Raw genomic sequence first — 27,693 nt, 5'->3', positions numbered from 1 at the left:
TCGCCCTAGCCACGTTCCCCTGGGCACGCCACACCAAGGCTCCACGTCTCGTCATTTTCTGTCTTTGCCACGTTTCCCTTTTTTTTGTTCCCCTTGCACTTAACCGTAATAAACTATTAAATCATCTACCGTCTCCGCTCTGGGTTCCTGCACCTGGGTCCTATTCAGTACCGGCCATCCGTCGCCGTGACATGTTGTTTCTTTCTTTTTATTTATTTTATTTTATTTTTAGACAGAAGTCACTTTATATAGAAAAGCCTGATAAACAAGCTGCATCCATAAACAGTATTGTGCACTGTACAGACAGTGTTGCCAACTCCTCAGTAAGGAAAATCGCTATTGGTTGTCCTAAAAGTCGCTAGAAGTCGCTAAATGACATCATTGTCTAATTTGCATAATTGGTCATGCTAATGTAATAGTAACCTACATTGTAGGAGAAAAAAATCACATCGTGGAAGAGACATAAAGTGAGTAAAAAATGTCCTAAATGCATTTAGAATTTATTTAGAACAACAAATTAAATTTCTTTTACCAATTATTGTTTTGTTAATGTCACAATTCCAACCCTACTCCTTTATCTGGCCTTGGACCGGCAAAAGTGACCCGAAATAGGCACTCTGGTGGAGTTACTTTGTGTCTGTGTGTTTATAAGTAGTTTTAAACCTTGTGATCCACAAAACAACATAACAGTAAAAGAAGAACTGACTGCGTTACAGTCAGTGCGGGAGCAGCGGCCGGCTTCGCTCAAGCGCAATTCATTTGCAGTTTGGCCGCATAGGTGTGAGCATCTCCTGCCCTGATAGCAGCTGGGGGAGGACTATCCTCCACCCTTGAGCGCTTTAGCTCGGGCGAGGTGCCCACCGCAGCACCAGCTGCTTGTTGAGAGTAAGAGCGATACGCGTAGTTAGATAATTTATTAAAAATGCTGCAAAAAGAACCAGCATTACAAACACGGTGGAGTGACTTGAACACAGCTGACTACAGACATATTAACTAGACAAGACAAGATGCAGAAAGCCATGGAGAACTGAGAGATCAGACAGACACGGGGACATGACCAGGCAGACAGAACATATAACAAAACATGGAGATGAGACTAGGACAGACTGGACTCGAAAGGGGCATTCCCATACTAAAAACAAAACATAAACATTTCAGAAATTCGAAGGAATGACTAAAGTCGTTCAAACTCAAAAACTGGCTGAACAACTCAGGACCATGACAATCAGTGGCTGACACCTTGATAAGCCACTAGCCAGAGGACCAGTAACACCAAACACCAAGGTAGCAATGCTGAAAACCAATCTTCAAAATTTCACAGACCAGTGTGTGACGTCACAGTAGCTGGTTCCGTCTTTTATAAAGTCTGGGGGGACTGACTCTGTTTTGGCTAATATGACACCTGACTGGGGAACCAACTTCAGTCAATAATAGCTGAATACATGGATGTTTGTATATGCCCACTTCCAGAATAAACTAAGCTGTCGCTTTCCTGCTTTGTGCCCTTTTTTACTGAAAATGTGGCTTTAGATAATCAAATTCGCTGCAGCTTTCACGGGCTGTTTTTATTCCAACCCAGTGTCCCTCATCAGGCTGTAAATCGGTTCACTCTTAAGAGAAGTGGAATGTGTGTAATTCGAACTTGTGTCACAAGATCACAAAGCCAAAGTAAATGTGAGGCCATGAACATATTGGAGAGCAGCTCAGGGTGTAAAGAGATAATAATGTTGCATAATGTGTAGGAGAAGAAAGATCTCTTTACGTGCTGCTCCTAACGTTTCCCCTCCAGCTGAGACATTGACTGCGCACTGGACTTGCTTTTTGCTTGTTGTGAACGGGTATTACAGACAACTTGTTCCTTTTTTGCAATTCAGATCAGCTTCATGAATCACTAAATTCCACTGAAGATGTTTAACCATAAAAACCAGAAGTTGACCTCTAATTCCACTTTAAAGGGAGGACAAATAACCACAGACAACTCCCAACAGAAGTCACACTCAGCACACTGTGTTTAATAATATCCACAGTAGTCACTGTAGTATTATAAGTAGTAATACAAATCCAGGCAATACCTTTTCTAAAAATTGTTAGATGTTGCACAGCTGGTAGTTGCAATCCAATCTTAATCTTAATCCAATAATACAAGTTGCTTCCGTACGTTTTTTGGACGTTAACTACTCCCTCAGTTTTCAGCCGATTTTCTCAGTTTAAACTTCTGCTGTTTCTGCTATGACTTTTGGTGCTCATAACTTCTATACTTTTTGAGATATTGAATTTTTTATGCAATATTTTTTGCCCATTTCTTCCACATTATCAGTCTGGTCACTAGTTTTCCTTGCCCGGTTGAGCTGTGTTTTAGCTCAGTGAGATGAGCAGCCGTTCTCAGACTGGGAGGCGCGGGTTCAAATCCTGCTTATGGCAACATTTCTTTCAGTTAACAGTTAAACTTTTTTAACTCTTTTCAACACAAATTTCAGCTTTTTCACCCCTTTGCAGCAAAATTTTCTGTTTTTTTCTGCTGTTTTCAGAAAAAAAAAACCTCTTTTCAGCAGAAATTCTGCTCATTCACCTCTTTCCAGCGCAACTTTCTGCTTCTTTCCATCTTTTCTGCAGAAATTCTGCTCATTCAACTCTTTTCAGCAGAATTTTCAGAATTTTCACCTCTTTTCAGCCCAAATTCTGCTTATTCACCTCTTCTGCAAAATTTTCAGCCTTTTCACCTCTTATCTGCACAAATCTCAGCTTTTTTCAGAAAAAAAACTCTTTTGAGCAGAAATTCTGCTGATTCATCTCTTTTCAGCGCAACTTTCTGCTTCTTTACCTCTTTTCAGCAGAAATTCTGCTGATTCACCTCTTTTCTGCAAAGTTTTCAGCCTTTTCACCTCTTATCAGCACAATTCTCAGCAGCTTCTGCTCATTTCAGCAGAATTGTCAGTCTGTCCACCTATTCTTTGCGAGAATGAGCGTGGCTTAGTGAGATGAGTCGCCGCCTTGAGACAAGGAGGGCCAGGTTCAAATCCTGTTTTTTCAGCTGGCAACTTCAGCGTTAAGGCATCCACACAGCATTTTCGCAGGAAATGCAAATTTTTCTAGTTTCAGTTGTATTACTGATAGTCATGGTTCAATGAATAGTATTAGCCATATGAGTAAGCAACTGGGTGGCAATGAGACAGTACAAGAAGGTGTAATAAGCAGTTTTAAAAGTAACATTACCAATAAAAACAATCTACAAGGTGCTAAGAGTAACAGTAGGAAGTCCAGTTCATGCAGTGGTATAATGCTATGTTTTTTGTAAGTTAAGTAGTTATAGTAGGAAGTGCTTATCCCTGAGTCTGGTTCTCCTGGAGGTTTCTTCCTGTTAAGAGAAGAGAGTTCTTCCTGCCAAATGCTTAGTTGCTGGGGTTTCTTCTCCATCACTGTAGGGCCCTAACCTTACAATAAAAAGCACCTCAAGTGAACTGTTCTGGTAATTTGGTGCTATATAAATACAACTGAATTAAATTGTATTGAATAGTATAAAGTTGATAGCGATATTACAATTTGACTATTAGGTAGTAGTAACTCATTTTATAAGTAGTATAACCTGTACAAAGTGTCTATTAGATGGAAGTAGCAAAAGTAAAGGGCTGCAAACACTACTACAACTAGTATGTGTACTTCTTGCGATGCTTCTATTTGGACTTTTTACTTTTTACCACATATTAATACTACTACCTTTATGTTGTGACAAAAATCGTTAATAAATTTTAACAGTACAACTAGTTCTGCACATGCATCAGTACATTTAGTGGTTTTATATATAGAAACAGTACTCTGGTAGAAGTAGTACTAGTACAAGAACTACTGAGTGTAGCACTGATGCAGGTAGTAGATCTTGTAGTAGTGGATATGTTGCCCACACCCCACCAGGTGTGGTTCTGAACCTCACTAGCATATTCTAGTATGTTATGTATTGAAGGGTGTCATTGAGCTGGCTGTTGACCATTGAACGGTTGGAATATGGCGTGCATGTGGTCGGCTACTCAACGTTTGGCGGTACAGTTGCATCAGTACAATCAGTTCTCATCTTCTAGGCGTCAGTTAATGTTGCTGCTTCACAGCCTCTGGAATGCCATATTTAGGCACAAGTTGTCCTTGGGCCGTATTTAAGGGCTTATGGCATTGGCAAGACGGGGATGTCATTCCAACTCACCAACTTTACCAATAAGCATGGTTTCTGCTTATTGGCCAGTGGGTGAAAATGAAAAAACCAAAGTGAGTAAAAACAAATCCATTGAGATGGTGGGGGGAAAGCCAAACAATGCACAAAACACAAAAAAGGTCAGTGGGACGTTAATTGAGTGTATTGACTAAAAGAAATTTTAAATCCAATTCACTTCCATTCAACTAAAGATGAACTGCACCTGTCTGTCACTCAGTAACCACATGTGTGATTATGGGTTTATTGCTTATATTGTTTAAACAAATAAGAGAAGGACAGAAGAAACAGTTGAAAATCTAACACATGTAAGAGTAATGATAATACTGTGAGCATAATCTAAATAGAGGGTAGTGAACAGCACAGTGCTAATGCAAGTACTGCCCTCCATGTGTTGTATATGACTTCTGTTTGGACTGTTATCTAAAGTGTAGCAACAGAAGGAAACGTTTTATCTACAGGTAAGTCAAAAGCCAAACCATAAACTGTACTGTTCTCAGTCAGCATTAATAATAAACTTAAAACCCGAGCAGTAGAAGATTATACACCACACACACACACACACACACACACACACACACACACACGCACGCACACACACACACACACACACACACACCTGACCTGACAAGATGAGCCAGCAGCGTGAATAAGGATCAGGATAACCGTCACATGATGGCGTTTGTGCGTAATCTCCTTCAGACGGGGAGGTCTGCTTTGAAGCTCCGGCACATCCTGATCTAGACTGACACTCTGGCCCTCAGAGTGCACTCTGAGTCTTCACTTTACCTTAATTTAAGAAAAGAAAAAAAAAAGAAAAAGCGTTTAACTAGCTTCACAGTGTATCTGTGGGGTTCAGCGAGGCCAAGTTCTGCTTTCAAAACAGAGCAATCCTAATCGCACAAAAAAGCCATGAGAGAGTTCCAGCGTAGAGCTACTTGAGAGTAAAAATAAAATAAAATAAAAGTAATGAGAACGTTTAAACGGAAAATTCTGAACTGATATATATGTTACTATAAAAAAATTAAGTAAAGCCTAGTTATCCACGGATTTAGACATTTGTGTGTGTTATGTAGCACTGGTGTAGTGTTTATGTGGTTTGATTATTGTAAATGTATCAGAGAGCGCCCGTGGTTTCCCAGCGAGGGAAAGTCAATCTGTTTGTACACAAACCACGTCACCGTGCGTAAAAGGTCTCCACCCTCTTCCTCCCTCTTTGCTGGTTTGGGCTGATGCAATGTGGCATCTATAAAAGGAAGAGCCCTCGCCCCTTTTTTCTAGCAGAACTGGGTTTTCTCTCCGAGCGCGCCGCATTTCTTGGACTTTGATTCAAATAGTCAATACATCGAAATTCTTTTCGCGTTTTTGCTTCGGTTTATTTATCTTTTTGCTCCTTGGCCTGTTTCTGTTTATGCTTTTTAAAGTCAGATCTGGTCTACTAGTAGGTCCATTCATTCATTCATTCATTCAAAATTTCAGTCTTTATAAATATATATACATATATATATTAAAAAAACCATAGTCTTCTCAAGGATCAGCTGATTTTTATAAAGAAATCGTCTGGACGTTTTTTTCTTCTTACTGAAAGGATCTTCAGGCATCCTAAGACATCTTCAAAAGGTAAGAATGTCGACATTCTCGTTTACCGTCAGAGGGAAAATTGGCGGATGTGGGCGGAACAGTATTTGAAATGTAAAAAAATCAAATCTTTACAAGTTTTAACACACTGCACAGTTTCTGATTGCACATTATTACAGCATTTTATGTCTTTACCTTTTTATTTTTAATGCGAGGTATTTTTCTTTAATTAAAAATCGTCTGTTATCGGGTGTTAAAAGCTAATCAGTGTGAAACAGAATGATTTCCTGTCACAGTACACAGTACATGTGCAGATCTCTCACTAAAGACTCATAACATGTCATTGTCTGAGAATCCCGAGGCGTTTTCTCTTATTAGGTCAGCCCTGATCCAAATAAATGAATAATGGAGTGTCCGCTTGACAGTGATGCTGCAGTGCTGGGCATGTATTAGGACACGGGCTTTTTACTGCCACACAGATCACAAAACACACACAGTGCGAAATGAAAGACATAGAAAAGTGTCTCTTGTGTGTAATCTGAAAAGGCTCTAAAGATAACCCTGCGCCTGAGCCACGGCCGCTGCGCAAAATGGGAGAGCCATGCCCATAAAGGGACAACACGTGTCATTGTTTCCAGTGGAGCCGGTCGGGTCATGGGAATAATGGCATTAAATGGCTCTGACCATTTAATGCCATTGTGGCTCTGTTTGGATCTTCATGTGCGTAAAAGTCATCCAAGAAGGTTATTTTACTATATGCCCGATTTAGACAGCTATGTCTGATTGTCACCTCGTTTTTGTTTCATTGGCAGTTTCTAAAATGGGATGTTTCAAGAAAAAGGAAAGTGAAAAGTCCAGATTTTAAGACGATTTTTGAGGGGGAAATGTGCGCAAAGTGTCACATTTGTCCGCGTGTACTGCGGCTTTTTTCTTTTGTATGTGTGTGTGCCATTCAGTATCTATGGAAGAGTTGGGGTGATGCCGGTCTGGTATTTTTCCACTGCCGGTGCGTCACCCCTCCTCCCTCCTCTCTTCTTCCTCATCTGACTCCGCCGTAGCTAAAGCATTGTCACGTGGTCTCAGATTCCTGAGTAACGCTGCGGTGGAGCCACTATAATATTGATTATTCTCAAGGCAGCGTGAACGCGCACAGCTAGAAATGGGGGGAAAAGACTGAGGAACTGACGCAGTATACAGAAATATAAGAAATACAGTTAATTAACAGTTAAAACAACTTTTTTTATTTATTTTTTTTAGCTTTAAAATGCCCGAGATGAGAGATTTCAACAATGTTCCAGAAGATGACAGCAGCAGCTCAAACAGCAGTGAATACCCATGCCCAAAGAAGGTGCCACTGGATGGGTAAGGCTCACTTTACACACACTATAGTGAAAAATATATACTTAAGAACTGAAAACTGCACATGGTATAAACCACACTTCACAAAAATAACTCTTGATTCTTCTCTTTTCTTTTAAAGCCAATACCCCGATTTTGACGCAGAGTGCCAAAACTTCCTCCCTGAACACACGGGCAAGAAGAAGTATGCTACTGAATCTGTAAGAGCTTCTCTTTTTCCTCCAGCACATTTATCTTTCTCCTTTAACCAGTGATGTGATGTCTCATCTTGTCCTAACCGTCCTGCGTCTTTTCCACAGCACCAGGGTAGTGCCTCCTTTGGCATGTCCGTCTTCAACCTGGGCAACGCCATCATGGGCAGTGGCATCCTGGGTCTGTCCTTTGCCATGGCCAACACTGGCATCGCCCTGTTTGTGTAAGCATCTATTACTTACGTCTGTCCAATGCAAAGAGGCAAAAGGAAACAAACAAAGAAACTCCTTAAGCTAACACCAGAGTCAAGAGGTTAAGATGTAAAGAAAACCAAATAAGTATGACTCAAAACTGGTGTGTTTTTATTTCATAATCCGCATTCGGCTCAGATGAGCACGGGCAGGTATGGCTTTGTCTGTTGCATTGGTGTGACAGCTTCTCATTGAATCATTGAATCTCTGCACGACGACTTTTCGCCGCCAGCAGAGTGTTTATGTGTCCTTTATGCAACTGCTCGACCCTGAGAGTCAGGGTTGAAAGTTTACAATTGTTCAAATGTTGTTCAGCTGAAGTACCAGCAATCTTGAGATTTTTTTTAAAGTGCATCTCATTGTGAGTGATAGTGCCCCCTGCTGGTTATTCAGCACATTATTTGTGTGTGTGGAAACACTGAAGCCACCTTGCATCAGCCGCGTGCTGCATTTCTTAATTTTTTCTTTTTAGCCCTCCGTTTCTCACTCACGCTGGCAGCATCTGCTGGAACTTTTCACAATCAGTCTGTCAGCAACCAATTGAAAGAAATCAGATTATTGGGTCCAAATAAAAAATCTAATATTTTTTTGAGTCCACTCGCAGTATTCGACATCTCTGGGAGTCAGAAACAAAAGGGAGTGGCAGGAAAAGCAGCTAAGTCGAGGTAATCCTGCTGCTCCACGCACGAATTACGTAAATGGAGAGATAATGTACGCTTGCAGGAGATCATGAATGGAGCTGCAGCTGGCTAGTCTGATCCCTGCATCTGCAGGAAGCTGGGGATTACAAACACCTGATGGCTCCTACCCAGCTGACAAACCTTGCTACCTGCGCCTTATGTCTCTGTGTTTATATGCTGAAGTACTGTCTGGTGCTAGTAAAGCAGATCAAGCCTTTGCAAACTAAGATGAGACAGAATAAGGACGTCATAGACAGACGAGCAGCCGCTAAAGCAGCTGGACACACAGCTGAACATTGTGTTTATCAAAGACAAGTCTCAGAAGGCCAAGAGATTTACTTTCATCTGAACTATTAATAACGCCGAGTGTACAGTGCTGCCTCTGCAGCATCCCAGGGGCAGGGAAACCTTTCGTCCTTTGGATTCCTGCTGATGCTGCTTGTGACTCAAAGAACTTAGAGTTCTGGGTTTGTTTTTGACAAGGCAGATTGCAAACTTGCACACGCTCAGGTCTCGAAGGAAACACTAAAGGTACTGACACTTTGCTCTTGGAGCAGAAATCATCCTAACGGCAAATTCTCCCAAAACACACGAGATCTGAGCCATCACAAGAGAGAAGGGATGTGAGACATGATCAGTAGACCCTGCACAGCAATATGTGACCTTCACGTCAGCCAAATGTCAATGTGTTTGTTCACCAGTCAGGAAAATACATTTGTCATTCAACTGGCCTTCAAAGGCCCATGTTCAGCACTTCAGCCTTGATCAGAACATTTCATCATTGATTTTTCTGCTTTTCTTTTTTTTAAATCTCCTAATTATATCAAGGTCGCAGGTAAACATACAGCTAAAGCTCTCCCTTGTCTGTTTACAGGATTCTTCTTGCGTCTGTCGCCATCTTCTCCTTGTATTCTGTGCACTTGTTGCTGAAGACGGCCAATGAAGGGGGTAAGTCTATCAGACAAACATCCCCAAATGCCAAGTGTGTATTTTTTTAAAAATACTTTTGTTCTAAATCCACAATTTTTTGTGTCTTTAGGCGCACTGGTGTACGAGCAGTTGGGTTACAAAGCCTTCGGGACACCGGGGAAATTCGCAGCCTCCCTCTCCATCACCATGCAGAACATTGGAGGTAAGAAAAATGAATGTTACGTAACTGTAATAGATCCAACATGTGCTCACTCAGAAAGCTAAAACACTGCTCCTCTGTGTCTGCAATGAGAGCATGGAGGGGGGAAGGCACGGGGGGAAACCTTGGTTGATGGAAACCAGCTTGTTTTGTTTGTTTTTGTAGCTTCCAGTAAAACCTTGAGTCATTTTACAAGCATCTGGGCCCCTTGCCAAATATTAGAGATCATTATTTTTATGGCAGAGTTTCCTCCTTTTCTTTTTTCTCCCTCAGTTTTACAGGAAAATGTGCTAACTGGTGTTGTTGTTGTTTTTCTGTTTTTTCCCCAACAGCCATGTCGAGCTACCTCTACATCGTGAAATACGAGCTGCCCACTGTTATAAAAGCTTTCACAGGAGCCAACGACGAGTGAGTGACTTTGATATTTTAGCAGCTTCCACACACAAACGCAGGTCTGGAAAAGTTAGAAATGACTGCATGTCTGTGCGCACCGCTCCAACAGACACAGCGCCTCAAACTGGCCGACATGACCTCTTTAAATGCACCGTGTGGTGTTTTCTTGTAAACAAACATAAGCTGTGTTTACATGAAGAGGGGAAAGTCATACAAACACTGCTGGATGGCTCCACTAGCAGCTAAACGCTCTGCTTGGTGGCTTTGAATTTTCAAGCTTTATAGTAATACTAGCCATTTCTTTCTTTTTCATGTTTCACTGCTTTATTTCACCTAACACAGGAAACACTGCTGAAACTGGCGCATTACTTATATGAATATTTTTAACAAATCAAATAATGAACCTGGAGGTTGTAGACTTATTTCCAAGAAATCCAAGGATAAATCAGTCAAGCTGGCCTCTGTCCAAGGAACATCTGATTCGATTTTGGTAGTGGTTCAGGTCAGACCACCAGACCATTTGTCGTGCAGCCAAAGATGTAGACTAAATGTCAATACAGCATGGTTTACTCGCCCCAATAGGAATGTTTGCTGGTTGCACTAGGACTACAAAAGGGAGGTGTTGGTGAAAAAAATAAATTCCTAGAAGGAATGAAAGAGAACCGGAATGCCCGAAAGAAGCACTCGAGGTGGACATGTTAAGCAAAATGGCTGCCAGTTGTTTTTCAAGTGCTGAGTGTCGGGGAAGGTGAAGCAGCGGCTTTGTCGCTCTGCTTGGAGCACAAGCTGTGTAGGAGGACTGTCTGGCTGTTTTTAAATGGACGGACAGTGTTCTGTCTTTCTGAGCGGCTCTTTCAAAGAGCCCTTTTAGAAAATGCAGCTGGTGCCGCACAGAGATGGAGCGCGGGATGATCTCACCGCCACCCGGCTTCGAGTTTAAAAAATTTATGTAGTTCGCTCTCCTCTGTGCCGCTTTGTTACATCTATTTTTGTAAGCTATGCAGTCATGCTTGCGGAGGCCAGTTCTTGTCAGCTAGTGTGCAGAGGCTGAGAGGTTTGATCAGCCCTAAAAGCTGCAGAGGATTTCACAGGAAAGTAGATTCAGCGTGCTGCTTTCGGCATCACGTAGCTAATTAAATTACTTGTGGTCCTGGTTCATCAGTTTGTAATAAGATCAAAGCTTCTTAATATGCAAGATATACACAAGAAAGATGATAAAACTAACAAACAATTCAAACTCATTGACAGTAGATTTCACAGTAGAACACTGCAAAACAACCTGTGTTGCCCCTTTAACACAGCTACAGAAATCTTTACCTATTCATTGGTGATCTCCATTAGCTAACACTGACATGCTCTGTCTTGTATTTCAGTCAATGGTACGTCAACGGTGACTACCTGGTGTTGCTGGTTAGTGTTGGCATTATCCTGCCCCTGTCGCTGCTAAAGAACTTAGGTAAGGAAAGTGTGTGTGTGTGTGTTTTGTGGGTGGGTGCTGCGAGTCAGATGCATTTCTGAACAGGGTTGGGTTCAAAGTCAGTGACGCACTTGCACACGTGCAAGATTTCAAAAGCTTTAAAATCTTAATAGCGTAGCGTGACGTGATACAGGAGGGCATCGCTAATGATTGTGTTTTTCACTCTTTCAGGTTACCTTGGTTACACAAGTGGTCTGTCACTGCTGTGCATGGTCTTTTTTCTGATTGTGGTGAGTATGACACACCTTTCCTCATTCCTCATGTTAGCGTATCACCGCATATCCTTTACACACATCCTTTGGCCTGTTCTTGTTTTGCCAATTGAGTTTCAGTCTTCCAGTGAAATCCCTTCCTCCTACACAACAGAGCGGGATTCCTTTGTTTTAAAAAATGTAGTCAAATGAATTCATTTAATAGTGGAACAGGACAGCACAACAACAGTCAAGTCTTTGTTTCTGATCATGCCGTAAATGTGGTTTTAATGAACCTTTGCTTCTTTACAATAAGGAGCTAAAATGGGAAATTTGCTCTCTGCTCCTTCAAGGTGATCATCAAAAAGTTCCAGATCCCATGCCCTCTCCCTGATATTCACGATGACAACTTGACTCATTCGTTGAACATCTCACACAGCTCACACAGCGACAATACTTCTGACGAGGACACCTGCAAGCCAAAATACTTTATTGTCAACTCACAGGTAAAGACTTAGAACATCTGTAGAATTGAAATAAACCATAATGAAATCATTTCTACTTTTTAGACGTTAGTTTAATGAATTTTATTTACCTCCCTAGACTGTTTATGCTGTCCCTATTATTACCTTCGCCTTTGTGTGCCACCCCGCCATCCTGCCCATGTACGACGAGCTCAAAGAGTGAGTATACACTGCCGTCTTTTTAAATTTCCCTGACATATAAAACACAATTTACAACTTTTTTACAGTCATTTTTGTCTGCTGTCTAAATAAAACATGTCTTCAACTCTCTGCTGAACAGCCGTTCCCGCAAGAAGATGCAGAATGTCGCCAATGTTTCTTTCCTGGCTATGTTCATCATGTACCTGCTGGCTGCCCTTTTTGGATACCTGACTTTTAACCGTAAGTCAAGACAGTAAAAATGTAAATATGTACACAAATTTTTTACGTGGGGAAAAAATGTAACTAAATTTAGTTTCTTGACGCAGTTAATGTCAACACACACCTATACCAGTTCACAAGAAGTTATACAAAATGTTAAATGGGCTCTGTCATCTAAGGTTAAGCGAGAAACTTTCAGGAACAGTAGTTATGCAAGACTGTGAAAAAACCCACCTGATGCCACTGAGCAGTGTGCTAGCATGTTTGTGTTCCCGTGCGTCATGACAAAAACAACTGATAGACCACCAAGAAATGTTCCTGGAACTTACCAGCAGTTATACAAGAGAGTGATAGTGAAAACTGTGACAGTGTGGCGTGCCCCCCCCCCCCCCCCCACCAGTTTGTAGTCGGGATGAGTCGACATTGCGAAATTATATTTGTTTTACCTACTTAAATACTCCTAAAACAACATAGAAGTCGCCAAAGAATTTAGGTGGTTTGTGGCCGTAAAACTCTTGCTTAAATATACATCTAACAAAAAAATGCTTTTTTAGTTCTAGTAAAACACTTATTTTACATTAAAATATCATAACAGGGTGTTAAAAATGAAACAAAATGTTTTTTGTTGCTGTGCATGCTAATGTCAACCTGCAAACCTTTGTAAAACCACAAGGCTTAGCAAACCATTGTTTCAGTTAGCTTAGCTTAAATTTAAATGCGGAAAATTTAAAAAATCTGAATAAGCACACAGCTTAAGGCAAAGGAAAATGTAAAAACTAGACCCCAAAAAACAGAGTCAAAACATGTTTGCTTTTTTCATTAGCTGGTTAGCTTAGCTCGATCCAGAGACGTCTCTGAAGCGCTAGCATTCTTCTCATTATTATTTTACTATTTATGTAGTACAGATTCTTAAAAATATAAATAGCGTGTAGCCAAATTACTATACTAAGATAAGCTAATTAGCAGCTACTCCCACCTTTACACTGATTGCAAAGATATGAAAGAAATTTAGCTTGTCATGAAGCAAATTTTTATGCTATTAATCCTAATGGCACATATACACATATAAATATGGGTGATATAATATATAAGGTTTTACTTACTTTGCGTTTATAGAACTTCATAATAAAAAATCTTTGACTAACAATGCAAATTTAAATTTTTTCTAAAATTTAATTTATAAAATGGTATCAGGTTCTAACCATTAGTTATCCATGTACAGTCCTCTAGATGAGTAGATGACTTTAACCCTGACTTAAGTGGAGGACATCTGTTGTCTTTGTCTATAGAGCACGTGGGAGATGAGCTGCTGCATACCTACACCAAAGTGTACAAGTTTGATGTGCTCCTGTTGATTGTCCGTCTGGCCGTGCTGACCGCCGTCACCCTTACTGTCCCTGTTGTCCTCTTCCCTGTAAGTTTGAAAAAAAATGTCACAGAGATTCTAAAATATGAATTACTACAAATAATCGGTCATGTGGAATAACCTCCCTGTGTCTTTCTCATTGTGCAGATTCGTACCACTGTCAACCACCTCCTGTGCCCTTCTAAGGAATTCAGCTGGGTTCGCCACACTGCCATCACTGTGTTCTTGCTGGCTGGCACAAATGCCCTGGTTATTTTCGTTCCCACCATCAGGGACATCTTTGGCTTTATAGGTATGTGTCTGCATACAAGATACTGTAATAACATCTTAGCAACAGTAAAAGAAAGGATTGTGACTAAAATGTCAAATGTCTTTACTCTGTCAGGAGCTTCTGCTGCTGCCATGCTCATCTTCATCCTGCCTTCAGCTTTCTACATCAGACTGGTCAAGAAAGAGTCCATGAAGTCTAGGCAAAAGATCGGGGTAAGATGGAGTTCGATGAAATGAACAGTTTTGGAACTTTACACTTATTTGTTTCCTTGCCAAGAATTCGACATGGTTGTAGCTGCAGTAATTAGCCCTTTAGTTTAACTTCATATTAAGCAAACACTTGAATTAACTCTGTTCAAAACCACAATTCTTATGTTTGATTGTTTTTTTCTTTTTCTTTAATTCTCATATTTTTAACTAAAGGATAACACAAATAGTGCAACAAATGGGCTTTATCTTCTGCATTGCTAAGCTAAAGTAAGATAATTAGCTTTATACTGAACCGAAGACAACAAATTACACATTTGTTGAACTGTGAAAGGTTTCATTTAACTTGGTGTGAATGAACACATTAGCTAACTGTGATCTTATTTTGCTCTCTAGGCATTAGTCTTCCTCGTTTTCGGTATCGTGGTCATGCTTGGCAGCATGACCCTCATCATCCTGGACTGGATCAAGAACGCCACAAGCGACAGCGGACACTAAACCTCCAGCTCTCCTGCTGTTTGCTGCTGGCTCTTCGACATCCTTGTAACCAACATCAAACCTATTGTAAACCAAGAAAAACACAAGAACTCGCTTCATGTTCAGCATTGACTCGCTGAGCGACGGACCATGCCATTCCAAGAGAATGTAACTGAACTTTGTACAGTATGCTGTGATAGACCACAACGTCAGCGTTTTACTTTTTTTGTTTGTTTCTGTTTTTATTGCAACTTTTTTCATTGTCATTTTTGCTCATTTTTATTCTTCGTGTTTTGATAGTTTGAGGTATGGGGCTTTGTTTTGCTTTTATTTTTGAATAGTTACTAAAGGTACAGCTGAAAACAAAATTCTTTTAACGTGCCTCACGCCACAGAAGAAATAGTCATAGAGTTCAAAATAGAGCTTATGCTCAGGTACGCTGCAACTGTCCTCTGAGCTCGGCAACAATAGATCCTGCTGACAAAACAAAAGAAAAACCTTGTGAATTTTCCAAATCCTGACAAGTGGGAACAGACTTAGTTACGTTCTTTACAACAGTTTTTCTTTTTTTTAACTTTGCCAAAACTGTGTTTGTAAAGCATAATTATATAGTGAAAAGCACTTAAAATCAGCACACTTGTCAGTTTTCACAGGCAAGGCCTAACACAGCCTATTTCAGTATTTGTACCAAGCCTCTGCAACCTTGTTAACAGTGTCAGCTTTCCTTGTAAAACTGTGCGTCACTCAACAGAACCTGCCCTTTCAAACCCAGCACTGGGCGCTGCAGAGGTTCTTGCGTGAGGTCTCTCCTGAAACTGTATTTAGTCTTTATAACCTGCTGAAGGTCTGCGCAGCGACGACACTACTGCTTTGAGAAGGCCTGCGAGCCTCCCGGTTCCACTTCCCCCACTCAGGGGTTGTGGGAAACTTGAAATTTTTTCTTTATGGGAGAATACTTTGAATTTTGACCACATGCCGTGGTTATAAGATACCTGTTAAACTTGCAAAAAAAAAACAACCTAAGAAACAACTAAAAACAGGTTGCACTCTTGAACACCTTCAACCAAACAATAACGAACAAGAGAGCTCGACGTGGATTCCTTCCCACCGAGTGGAGAGCCCGTCGTAGATGGCACACTGTGCTTCCAACATTCACACATCACCGAAATGTTGTCATCTATTTATGGAAGACCGTGAAATCAATGTAATTTAAAATATTTTACTATATTTATATAATATTGTACGTGTACATGTATATGTGTGTATATATATATATATATATATATCTATTGAGTTCACCTGTAAATATGCTTTTTTTTTTTTTTGTACAATGTTGTATTGGAGCTGTAAAACAAAACAAATCCCAAGGTGGTTAATACCAAATTTGTTTCAGTGCATCGGAGCTTCAGCGGTTCTTCTCCGTTAAGACTGACTGAAATTCTCGTTTAGGAACTGTGTGAAAGCCCCGTTGTTGAGCGGTATCAGTCTTCTTTTCCTTTTTGGCCCCTGAACACAAACACAGCAAAATGTTGTTTCTGCACATCTCCGCTTGAGAGTACGTCAACCAACTCTTGACCTCAGGAGCAAAGAGGGCTTTGCCCATCAGTGTTACACTGTTGTTTCAATGAAACACTATGTATATCCTGTAATTACTGTCCAAATAAATCAAAGACAAATGGTAACTTGAGCTGTGTACACTCTTTCTTGTCCTCTGTTGGACTGTTTTTTGTTTGTTTTTTTTGGGGGGGGGGGGGGGGGGGATGTGGAAGAACTACTATGTTTAGTTTTTTTTATGTCCAAAACTCCTATGCACTGTGCTAAAGAGAGAGACCAAGTTCAGCTTAGATAGACCCAGGCCATATTTTGCTGTAATACCATTTTGTACCATGAGATGGTGCAGCAGGTCAATGTAAACTTTTTTATCAATGAAAATACATTTTTATTTACAACAACAGTGTGAGAAAAGGAAAAGCTTCATGAGGGAAAAGAGCAGCTAAAAAAATTAAAAACATCTGTCAAAAAAAACACTGCCGGTGTCACCCCTCCTCTCTCTTCTTCCTCATCTGACTCCGCCGTAGCTAAAGCATTGTCACGTGGTCTCAGATTCCTGAGTAGTGACCCATCACTTCCCTTACCTGTGGCACCTGGATGTCTCTAAACCACATACATACACATACAAATATTTAAACTCCTCCAATTGGAGGAGTTTAAATATCTCGGGGTCTTGTTCACGAGTGATGGAAGAAGGGAGCGGGAGATCGACAGACGGATTGGTGCAGCGGCTGCAGTGATGCAGACGCTGTACCGGTCTGTTGTGGTGAAGAGAGAGCTGAGTGTAAAAGCAAAGCTCTCAATTTACCGGTCGATCTATGCCCCTACCCTCACCTATGGTCACGAGCTGTGGGTAGTGACCCAAAGAACAAGATCGCGAATACAAGCGGCGGAAATGGGTTTCCTCTGAAAGGTGGCTGGCCTCTCCTTTAGAGATAGGGTGAGAAGCTCGGCCATTCGGGAGGGGCTCAGATGCTCCACATCGAAAGGAGTCAGTTGAGGTGGTTCGGACATCTGACAAGGATGCCTCCTGGGCGCCTCCTGGGTGAGGTGTTCCGGGCATGTCCCACCGGGAGGAGGCCCCGGGGCAGACCCAGGACACGCTGGAGAGATTATATCTCTCGGCTGGCCTGGGAACGCCTTGGTGTTCCCCCGGATAAGCTGGAGGAGGTGGCTGGGGAGAGGGAGGTCTGGGCCTCTCTGCTTGGGCTGCTGCCCCCACGACCCGGCCCCGGATAAGCGGAAGAAAATGGATGGATGGATGGATGGATGGATGGATGGATGGATATTTACTATATGCAATAATGAATTTCTATACATTTTACATCAGATGACCACTTTGGTTGTAAGATTCAGATAATTATTTATTAAAAGCTAGACATTTAAAATGAAAATAAGAAAGAAAAGTATTTCTTTGTGCCCCCCTTTCCCTGTTAATGCCCTACCTGGCCCCCTGGCAAAACTTTGCTAGACTCGCCCCTGCACAGTTATCAGCCGCCAGCTACGTTAAAAAAGGATCCTGGTGTTATTTCTCAGAAACAGGTCATAACTTCCCTTCAACTCATTCATGTCACCTAAAAGGTAAACCTGTTCCTCCATCACCTGTTCAGCTCTGATGATTCAGTAAGGACATCTCCTGGTTTCATCTTCATGTTTCCCTCTCACCACATATCCAAACCGACATCATGACCAGCAGCTTTTACAGCTGTGGCTCCAGCAAACATCAGCTGATACTAGAAAGTAATATTAAATAAATTCTAACAACAGCTGATCAAGCTTAAACATGCTGCTGTTGTTTAGCGCGACCTCCACCTGTTTCCTCTTTCTGGCGCAAAGGGGACGATAAACAAACAAGAGAGAAAAGCCGATCAGCTGATCATTGATCAATTTCATGATTGAAATAGCAACAGGAGAAGGAGGGGGAGAAAATGAGAGAAGAAGAGGCAGCTGTGCAGCATAAAGACGCAGAAAAACTCCAGCTTTGCGTCTTTTTTTTCATTCTAGCTGAAGTATGGGACAAATTGCGTTCCTTTTCACCTCAATACAGAACTTTAAAGTTCAACCTCATCGGCTGTAATTGGTCCAGCCTAGAGTCGATCATGACCAATTAGCCAATCCACGCCTTTAAATGTTTATACCATTACAAAAAACAAACAGACATAAAAACAAAAAATCACCGTTGGGCATACCAGCTCTATGCTGAGAGCCAGGGTTAAAAGTTTACAATTGTTCAAATTTTGCTCAGCTGAAGTACCAGCAGTCTTGTTTGCCTGATATTTTTTTTAAAAATGCATCTCATTGTGAGTGAGAGTGCCCCCTGCTAGTTATTCAGCACATTATCGTCAGTCTGCTCACTTGTGTAGAAAGACTGAAGCCATCTTGCATCAGCCAGGTGCTTTTTAGCCCTCTGTTTCTTACTCACACTGGCAGCATCTGCTGGAATTGATCACAATCAGCTTGTCAGGAACCAACTGTAGAGAAATCAGATTATTGGGTCAAAAAATATTTATATATATATTTTTGAGAGTCTACTCGCAGTACTTGAGATCTCTGGGAGTCACCCAAATGGTGTCCCTTCAGAGACACAAGGGGGAAAGCAGCTAAATTGAGGTAATCCTGCTGCACCAGGCATGAGTTACGTAAATGGAGAGATAATGTACACTCGCAGGAGATCGTGAATGAAGCGGCGCTCCAGCTGACCAATCTGATCCCTGCATCTGCAGGAAGCTGGGGATTACATATGCCTAATGGCTCCTACATAACTGACAAAGCTGGCTATTTGCTCCTTGTTTTGTGTTTATATACTGAAGTGCTGGCTGGTACTATTGATGGTCCAATAATCAGACAATTGACATTAGAATTCCACCTTTAATGGTCGCCTTCCTTTTTACAACAAGTGGAAAGTCCCCACATAAAACTTCCGCCCCCCCTTTCCCGCCTGTGCATAGCCAGTAGGTAGATTACATACATCTTAACAATCTCCCCTTTTTCTTTAAGAAAATGAGACAAGAGACTAGCACTAGGGCTGGGTATCGTCACTGATTTCTAGAATCGATTCGATTCCGATTCACAAGTTCCTGAATCAATTTGATCCACGATTCGATTCAATTTGATCTGAATCTGGGAAATTTTGCCTCAGACAGTCAGAAATATTATAATTCAGATCAGTATATTTACATATTTTTGTATCTATAAAAAGGAAGCTGACACTCGCAAGACTTTATCAAAGGTGTGAGCATCACAGCAGATGCCTTTGTGTCAAAGTAGCTGAAGATAAAACACAGAAAAACATGAAGGTGATTTTCCTGGCCTGGATTTTATAAAAATATTCTGCAGTAGATCAAAAACGAAAGAAAATCATTAATCAACTTATGAACATTACCTCTGAAGTTACAGCGGTTTTATTAGAGACACGCTAAGCGTTTTGCATTTTGTATAATTTTAAAAAGTTTAAATTTGTTCAGAAGCCTATTGAATGGCAGAAATTAGGTTTTCTTTTCGGAAGTAAGTAAAAGGGGAAAAAAACATCGGCCGACAGCGCTGTAAATAACTGTAGTGTTGTGCGTAACAAGCAAGTGAATAATGCAGAAAACAGATTTCAGAGATAGACGGGAAACTGTTCTTGAAGTACACCGAGAAAGAGAGAGAGAGAGAGTGAAGTGATTTTATTGTGGTGGAAGCAAAACAGCAAAAATCAGAGGGAGTCCTTGACGATGTTTATGTGAAGCTTAGTTTGGATCTTCATTTGCTGCTGGTTCGGTCAATATTGTTTGGAGAGAGTGTGGTGGGGCGTGGTCTGCGGTGCCGTGCAGGGAGGGCGGACGCACCTGCACGGCATCCATAATCATGCCCGCTGGGTTAAAACACGGGGACTCAGAGCACTCCCTTTTCCATTTACAGGATTCTCCTTAAGTTTTTCACCATCTTCTCGTTGTATTCTGTGCACTTGTTGCTGAAGATAGCCAATGAATTAGATAAGTTTAACAGGCAAACATCCCCAAATGCTTGTTAGTGTATTTTTTTTAATCCACAATTCTTTGTGTATTTAGGTGTACTGGATTACGAGCAGTTGTGTTACAAAGTCTTTGGGAGACTGGGAAAATTCACAGCCTCCCTCTTCATCATCATGAGGTATATTGGAGGTAAGAAAAATGAATGTTACATGACTGTAATAGATCCAACATGTGCTCACTCAGAAAGCCAAATCACTGCTCCTCTGTGTCTGCAATGAGCGCATGGAGGGGGGAGGCACAGGGGGAAACCTTGGTTGATGGAAAGCAGCTTGTGTTTTTTGGAAGCAGCTTCCAGTAAAACCTTGAGTCATTTTACAACATGTCGTGATTCTTTTCTTTGGAACATCTGGGCCCCTTGCCAAATATTAGAGATCGCTATTTTTATGGCAGTTTCCTCCTTTTCTTTTCTCTCCCTCAGTTTTACAGGAAAATGTGCTAACTGCTGTTGTTGTTGTTGTTGTTGTTGTTGTTGTTTTGCTTTTTTTCCCCCTCAACAGTCATGTCGAGCTACCTCTACATCATACGAACTACCCACCGTTATAAAAGCATTCACAGGAGCCAATGTCAAGTGAGTAACTTAAATATTTTAGCAACTTCCACACAAAATTTCTTTCTTGTTCATGTTTCACTGTTTTATTTCACCTACCACAAGAAACACTGCTGATACTGGCATATTACTTAAATAAATACTATTACCAAATCTAATTTGATGGACCTGGAGGTTGTACACTTATTTCCAAGATATCCGAGGACAAATCAGTCAGGTTGGCCTCTGTCCAAGGAACATCTGATTTGATTTTGGTAGTGGTTCAGATCAGAGCACCAGACCATTTGTTGTGCAGCCAAAGATGTAAACAAAATGTCAATACGGCATAGTTTACTCGCCCTAAAAGGAATGTTTCCTGGTTGCACTAAGACTAAGGTGTTGGTGAAAAACAAAAATTCCTAGAAGGAATGAAAGAGACCAGGAACACCTGAGAGAAGCACTTGAGGTGGACATGTTAAGCAAAATGGCTGCCAGTTGTTTTTCAAGTGCTGAGGGAAGGTGAAATAGGCATTTGTCGCTCTGCTTGGAGCACAGGCGGGATGTGTAGGAGGACTGTCTGGCTGTTTTTAAAGGACGGAGGGTGTTCCATCTCTCTGAGTGGCTCTTTCAGAGGGCCCTTTTAGGGAATCAGTCAGAGTCAGAGACACTTTATTTATCCCCAATGGGCAGTTAAGATAGATGATACTATGCCAATCACACATACAATACACAAACATCATATTGGGGAGACAGGTCAGGCTAGGTAGCCCTGGCTGCTTGACCACACGAGCAGCGACCCCAGTCGAAACAATGGAAAATGCACAACATGAGGAAAGACAAGAAAAAAGAACTCCCCCCAGACTGAGCCACACAGGGAGATCAGTTTGAGAACAGAAAAAAACACCTCAGCACATGAATCATCACATCTCACAACATAGAAGGCATAAGCTTCGAAGCATAAGCTTTGGAGTGGGGTTGTGGGGTGAGTGTAGGTCTGTGTCAGTGTACATGCATATGTGTGCGTGTGTGTTCCGTGTTCAGCCGAGAGAAAGTGTCCCTTCACCAAAAAGTGTCCCTTCACCCGGCTGGGCAAAAGTCAACAATCTTCAGTCGACGCAGGTAACCTTGAATGAGGAGGAAGAAAGTCACAACACAGTCTTGTTATCTAAGGAGAATATTTTGTTATTCCCGTCAGCTTTTGCCTTGAGCATCCAGCTGGCGCCAGGGGGGCCTTATGAGATGAAAATGGTAGTTGTTTTGGTTAGTGACAAACAAAATGCTTTCAATTTTACAGTTGATGTAGCCAGTGTTAAACAGGACTAAAAGCTGTAGAGGATCTGAGAGGAGTCTGATGAGAAAGTGGATTCAGTGTGCGGTTTTCTGTGTCACAGAACTAATTAGTTTACTTGTAGTCCTGGTTCATCAGTTTATGATGAGATCAAAGCTACTTCATATGCAAGATACACCTGAGAAAGATGATAAGACTAACAGAACATTCTAACTCTAACTAATTCATAGTAGATTTCACAGTATAACACTGCAAAACAACCTAACATGGTGTGTTGCCCCTTTAACACAGCTACAGAAATCTTTACCTACATGATGATTCATTGGTGATCTGTCAACTAACACTGACATGCTCTGTCCTGTATTTCAGACAATGGTACATCATGGTGACTACCTGGTGTTGCTGGTTAGTCTTTGCATTATCCTGCCCCTGACACTGCGCAGGGACTTAGGTAAGGAAAGTTGCGATCTTGTTCTTTCGTGACCATAGGGTGAGGGTAGGGACATAAATTGACCGGTAAATTGAGAATTTTGCTTGTACACTCAGCTCTCTCCTCAACATGACAGACTGGTACACCGTCTGCATCATTGCAGCCAGAGCACCAATCCACTTTCGATCTCCTGCTTCCTTCTCCTGGTACTCGTCCCTAATCTGGAGTGGGCACACCACAGCCACGACCATGGCCTCAGATTTGGAGGTGCTGATTCTCATTCGCACTTCTTCACACTTGGCTGCAAACCATTCCAGTGCGAGCTGGAGGCCATCACCGGACAAAGCCAACAAAACCACATCATCCACAAAAAGCAGAGATGAGATTCTGAGCCCACCCAAGTAAAGCCTTCCGCAACTTGGCTATGCCTAGAAATTCTGTCCATAAAAATTACGAACAGAATCAGTGACAAAGAGCAGCCTTGGCAGAGCCCATCACCCACAAGTAACGAGTCCGACTTACTTATTGCTGGCTATGCGGACCACTCTTGCAACGGTTGTATAAGGATTGAATGGCCCAGAGCAATGGGCCAAACACCCCATACACCCCATATGTCCACAAAACACATGTAGACTGGTTGGGCAAACCTCAAGTATTTTGAGAGGATACAGAGCTGGTCCAGTGTCCCTCTTTTGGGCTGTGCCCGCCAGGGGCCCATGGACTAAGGCCAGTCTGGTGGCCGTGATATTCCGAAAACATATAAACAATACATAAAAGAAAAGAAATTCCCTTTACACACACTAGCACACATGCAAGATTTCAAAACCTTTAAAACTTTAATAGCTTAGAGTGACGTGATACAGGGGGGCATCGCTATTAATTGTGTTTTTCCTCTTTCAGGTTGCCTTGGTTACACAAGTGGTCTGCCACTGCTATGCATGGTCTTTTTTCTGATTGTGGTGAGTGACACACCTTTCCTCATTCCTCATGCTACCATATCATCCTTTACGCAAATCTTTGGCAAATGCCTGTTCTTGGTTTGCCAGTTGAGTTTGAGTCAGAACATATTTCAGTCTTCCAGTGAAATCTCTTCCTGCTACACAAAAGAGCAGGATTCCTTTTTTTTTTCTAAAAATGTAGTCAAATGAATTAATTTAATAGTGGAACAGGACAGCACAACAACGGTCAAGTCTTTGTTTCTGATCATGCTGTAAATGCTGTAAATAAACCTTTGCACCTTCACAATAAGGAGCTAAAATGGGAAATTTGCTCTCCGCTCCTTCAAGGTGATCATCAAAAAGTTCCAGATCCCATGCCCTCTCCCTGATATTCACAATGACAACTCGACTCATTCGTTGAACAGCTCACACAGCGACAATACTTCTGACGAGGACACCTGCAGGCCAAAATACTTTGTCATCAATTCACAGGTAAAAGCCTTCAAAACTTAGAACATCTGTAGAACTGAAATAAACCGTAAGGGAATCATTTCTAGTGTTTGGATGTCAGTTATGATTTTTTTTTTTTGATCTCCCTAGACTGTTTATGCTGTCCCTATTATTGCCTTTGTGTGCCACCCTGATATCCTGCCCATTTACAACAAGCTCAAAGAGTGAGTATACGCTGCCATTTATTTAAATTTCTCTGACAAAAAAAACACACTTTTGAATTTTTTACAGTGATTTTTGTCTGCTGACTAAATAAAACATGTCTTCAACTCTCTGCTGAACAGCCGTTCCCGCAAGAAGATGCAGAATGTCGCCAATGTTTCTTTCCTGGCTATGTTCATCATGTACCTGCTGGCTGCCCTTTTTGGATACCTGACTTTTAACAGTAAGTCAAGACAGTTAAAGTGTAAATATGTACACTAAATTTTTATGTGTGAAAAAATGTAACTAAATTTAGTTTCTTGACGCAGTTAATGTCAACACACACCTATACCAGTTCACAAGAAGTTATACGAAATGTTAAATGGGCTCTGTTCTCTAGGTCGTCTAAGGTTTCAAGCCCAGTAATTACGCCTGTTATGCAAGAACCAATGTTGGGCAAGTTACTTTAAAAAAGTAATTAATTATAGTTACTAGTTACTACTTCAAAAAAGTAACTGATTAGTAACTGAGTTACAATATTCTAAAAGTAATTAATTAGTTGAAAAGTAACTATTGCGTAACTTAAAAAAAAAAAAAAAAGTCTAACCCTCTGGGGTCCAGGGTATAATTGTCCATTTTTTCACAACTTTTGATTTTACCTCTACATTTTACCTTTAAAAACTATTTACTTTGCCTTGGTTGGTATCATTCTTTTCAGCACAACTTCACGTGTCTGAATTTACAGTTATGTTTTCATTTTGACAGACTGTATTAACACAATTGATCTAAAATCAGACAAAAAACATAAAATCCGAGTAGAAAGTTATATTTTTTTACTGTAACAACCACAAACAAGTTTACTGAATCTTATTTCATAACTTTAAATGCAAATATAAATGGTCAATTTTAAAATCATATGCACAAGTTTTGCAAACAACAAAGTTATTTGCAGCCATTTACCTTTTACCCTTTTTTTTAATAACCATTTCAAACCATTTATATAACAATCAGGTGTTCTGCATTCAATAAGATGCCACACAAATTATTTGTGCCACTCCAAAAAAATAATTTCTGTCCACTATAAAGGAGAACATCACAGCCTGATACCTGCAGGTCTGACAGCAGCAGGTGTATCACTCCTTTTTCTACCTGGAGACAGCAGTCGCCTCATTGTTCTGACACACAAAACTATACACAACACTACACACTAACTACACACTCCAAACACGCTAAACGTCACAAATCTCTCACATCTCAAAACTCGCTCTCTCTCTTTTTCTGCTGTCTCTCTCGCTCTCTCTCCTAAAAACTTCCCCCTCTTCCTAAACAACCAAATGTCATGTTGCCATATCAGTTTTTGATTGGTTGACATGGTACATTTTTCCACCAACACGAACGGGCTGTTTTTTGTTTTTGCTCATAAGCAGAGAGTACTTGCTAGCGCTGTCCTTTGACAGTAAATGTGACGAAACTATTGAGGAAAAAACGCGTATATATTGTTTATCATGACTCTGGTTTTACGAGGCCTATCAACATAATTTAAAAACTGGTATATGTCACCTTGCTGCTTTGTCATCTTGAAGTGGTCATGTGATTGGCTTACCACGACTACTTCCTCAGTCAAACAGCAGCACTCATGCGATTGTTTTGCCCCCCTGAGCTCCAGGTGTTGTGCCAAAAAGTGATCGTGATTGCCGTCCGCGGACACGCGACCGCACTGCCTTTTCTTGTTAGTAACAGTAACGGCGTTGTAACAATAGAAATAGTAATTAGTTAGATTACTGGTTACTGAAAAAAGTTACGCCGTTACTTGTAATGCCGTTATTCCCATCACTGGAAAAAACCCACCTGATGCCACTGAGTAGTGTGCTAGCATGTTTGTGTTCCCGCACATCATGACAAAATCAACACAACAAAAACATGGCGGTGCGCTAGGTCTCAGCGGCTACAACAGGTCCAAACTATGGTGCTATTATTTATTTTTATAAAGTTCTATTTAAATTCTGGTTTAATGTAAAGTTGTAATGTGTGTTGGAACTACAGGCAAACACGTCTATAACTGCCAGCAACTTTTAGAGTTAAGAAAACGCTAGCAAACTCAACTAGATGGAGACACACTGGAAAAACTGTGCTGCTGCGGCATTTTGTGAGCTCTGAACAGACGGTTTATGGCCCCATCGTGTCTCAGCATCTGCCCGGAAGTCTGTCAAAAACCGTGTGCAAGGATGTGAAAGCGCAGTAAGCAAGCCGGGATCCATGCTAGGATAAAAGCTAACCGTAGACAACCAGCGCTTCCATCTCTTCTGCTCTCCAATGTGTGCTCCATAGAAAATAAACTGGACTGTTTAAGGCTACTTCTAAACTCCTGGAAAGAAATAGGACACCACTGTGTTCTTATTTGTACTGAAACATGGCTACACGGAGGCACGCGGACTCGCAGACTGCCCTATTCAGCTAGATGAGCTAGCCAGCTACCGTGCCGACAGAGACCCCTTATTCTTTGGTAAGACACGCGGTGGCGGACTGTTTACTGACATCAAAAACAGCTGGTGTAGAAATGCAGTGATTGTTTCAGTGCATTGTTCAGAACTTGTGGAGGTCTTGGCAGTCAGATGCCCAAGAGTGTTCACTGTGGTGATCATCATTGCTGTTTACATCCCACCTAGTGCTAGCATTAATGATAAAGCTAGTGGAGCACTCAGTGAACACTACAAGATTATCAGTGATGTGCAAACAGTCCACCCTGACAGCTTCTTCATCGTCACTGGGAATTTTAATAAGTTTGCACTTAAATCAGTTCTACCCGAATTTCATCAAAACATTGACCTTGCAACAAGAGATGACAACATGTTAGACCTTGTTTACAGAAATATCCCTCCCCCACATTGGACAATCGAACCACATCTCCATACTTCTCATTCCGGTCTACAGACCTATCAACAAACAGACCCAACCAGTTTTGAGAGAGGTGAAGACATGGCCAGAGGGGGCCATACCTGTCCTGCAAGACTGTTTTGAACACATAGTCTGGCACATGTTTAGAGAAGCTGGTACATATACGGACACCATGGACCTGGGCCTTGTAGGTCACTAAAATCAATATTGAATCTGTGTGTAACTTTGCCAAAACAATGTCGGACTCTGTAATTTCCCCTCCCCAATCAGACCAGGAGTGACATGTTTAGCCGCATGTTCTCCTTAAATTGCTGGCTGTCTGAGTGGTGTCCCAGAAACGATGTGGGCTTCATAGATAATTGGCAAACCTTCTGGAGGAAACCTGGTCTTGTTAGGAGAGACGGCATCCATCCCACTTTGAATGGAGCAGCTCTCATCTCTAGAAATATGGACACATTTATTAAACCCCCCAAAATATGACTATCCAGAGTTGGGACCAGGAAGCAGAGTTGCAGTCTTACTCTCTGCAGCTTCTCTCCTCCTGTTACCCCCCCCCCCCCCCCCCCAAAAAAAAAAACCCATTTCCATTGAGACTGTGTCAGCTCCCAAACAGACAAAAAACAAACTAAAAAACAGCAATAAACAACTTAAACATAAAAAAAAATCACAAAGAAAGAACAATACAGTGAAATGTGGATTATTAAATATTAAAACTTAAACAAATCGATTTACTCTGCCTTACAGAAACC

General features: G+C 41.3%; 2 protein-coding genes across 2 annotated transcripts in view; both read left to right on the top strand.

Annotated features, from left to right (window-relative positions):
• Positions 1 to 5,493: 5,493 nt before the first annotated feature.
• On the top strand, positions 5,494 to 16,326 carry LOC146614543 (sodium-coupled neutral amino acid symporter 2-like). Its single transcript, XM_085376557.1, has 16 exons — positions 5,494 to 5,818; positions 7,034 to 7,138; positions 7,257 to 7,335; positions 7,435 to 7,550; positions 9,133 to 9,206; positions 9,298 to 9,390; positions 9,720 to 9,795; positions 11,154 to 11,236; positions 11,429 to 11,487; positions 11,802 to 11,954; positions 12,052 to 12,131; positions 12,253 to 12,353; positions 13,622 to 13,746; positions 13,846 to 13,990; positions 14,084 to 14,181; positions 14,572 to 16,326. The coding sequence occupies exons 2-16, from the start codon at positions 7,041 to 7,043 to the stop codon at positions 14,671 to 14,673; spliced, it is 1,482 nt and encodes a 493-aa protein (XP_085232683.1). The 5' UTR covers positions 5,494 to 5,818; positions 7,034 to 7,040; the 3' UTR covers positions 14,674 to 16,326.
• Positions 16,327 to 20,329: 4,003 nt separating this feature from the next.
• LOC146614542 (sodium-coupled neutral amino acid symporter 2-like) overlaps positions 20,330 to 27,693 on the top strand; it is a 60,476-nt gene continuing 53,112 nt past the window's right edge. The window contains exons 1-5 of the mRNA XM_085376558.1: positions 20,330 to 20,345; positions 20,714 to 20,784; positions 22,400 to 22,481; positions 23,361 to 23,419; positions 23,747 to 23,890. Coding sequence (XP_085232684.1) covers positions 20,330 to 20,345; positions 20,714 to 20,784; positions 22,400 to 22,481; positions 23,361 to 23,419; positions 23,747 to 23,890 — 372 coding nt within the window. The remainder of the gene's footprint in view (positions 20,346 to 20,713; positions 20,785 to 22,399; positions 22,482 to 23,360; positions 23,420 to 23,746; positions 23,891 to 27,693) is intronic.

Source organism: Diplotaxodon limnothrissa, linkage group LG17 (genome assembly GCF_057381915.1).
Source record: "Diplotaxodon limnothrissa isolate DT_005_m linkage group LG17, D_limnothrissa_male_GT1.1, whole genome shotgun sequence".
Taxonomy (NCBI): Eukaryota; Metazoa; Chordata; class Actinopteri; order Cichliformes; family Cichlidae; genus Diplotaxodon; species Diplotaxodon limnothrissa.
The sequence above is the reverse complement of the archived record's forward strand: the minus strand, read 5'-3'. Positions and strand labels throughout refer to the sequence as shown.

What these genes read in the sequence shown, in the direction of transcription:
- LOC146614543 (XM_085376557.1), top strand. Translation starts at nt 7,041, where the DNA reads ATGCCCGAGATGAGAGATTTCAACAATGTTCCAGAAGATGACAGCAGC. An exon ending in TCCCTGTTGTCCTCTTCCCT is followed by an intron (nt 13,747 to 13,845) that starts GTAAGTTTGAAA and finishes CTCATTGTGCAG; the next exon opens with ATTCGTACCACTGTCAACCA. An exon ending in GGACATCTTTGGCTTTATAG is followed by an intron (nt 13,991 to 14,083) that starts GTATGTGTCTGC and finishes TTACTCTGTCAG; the next exon opens with GAGCTTCTGCTGCTGCCATG.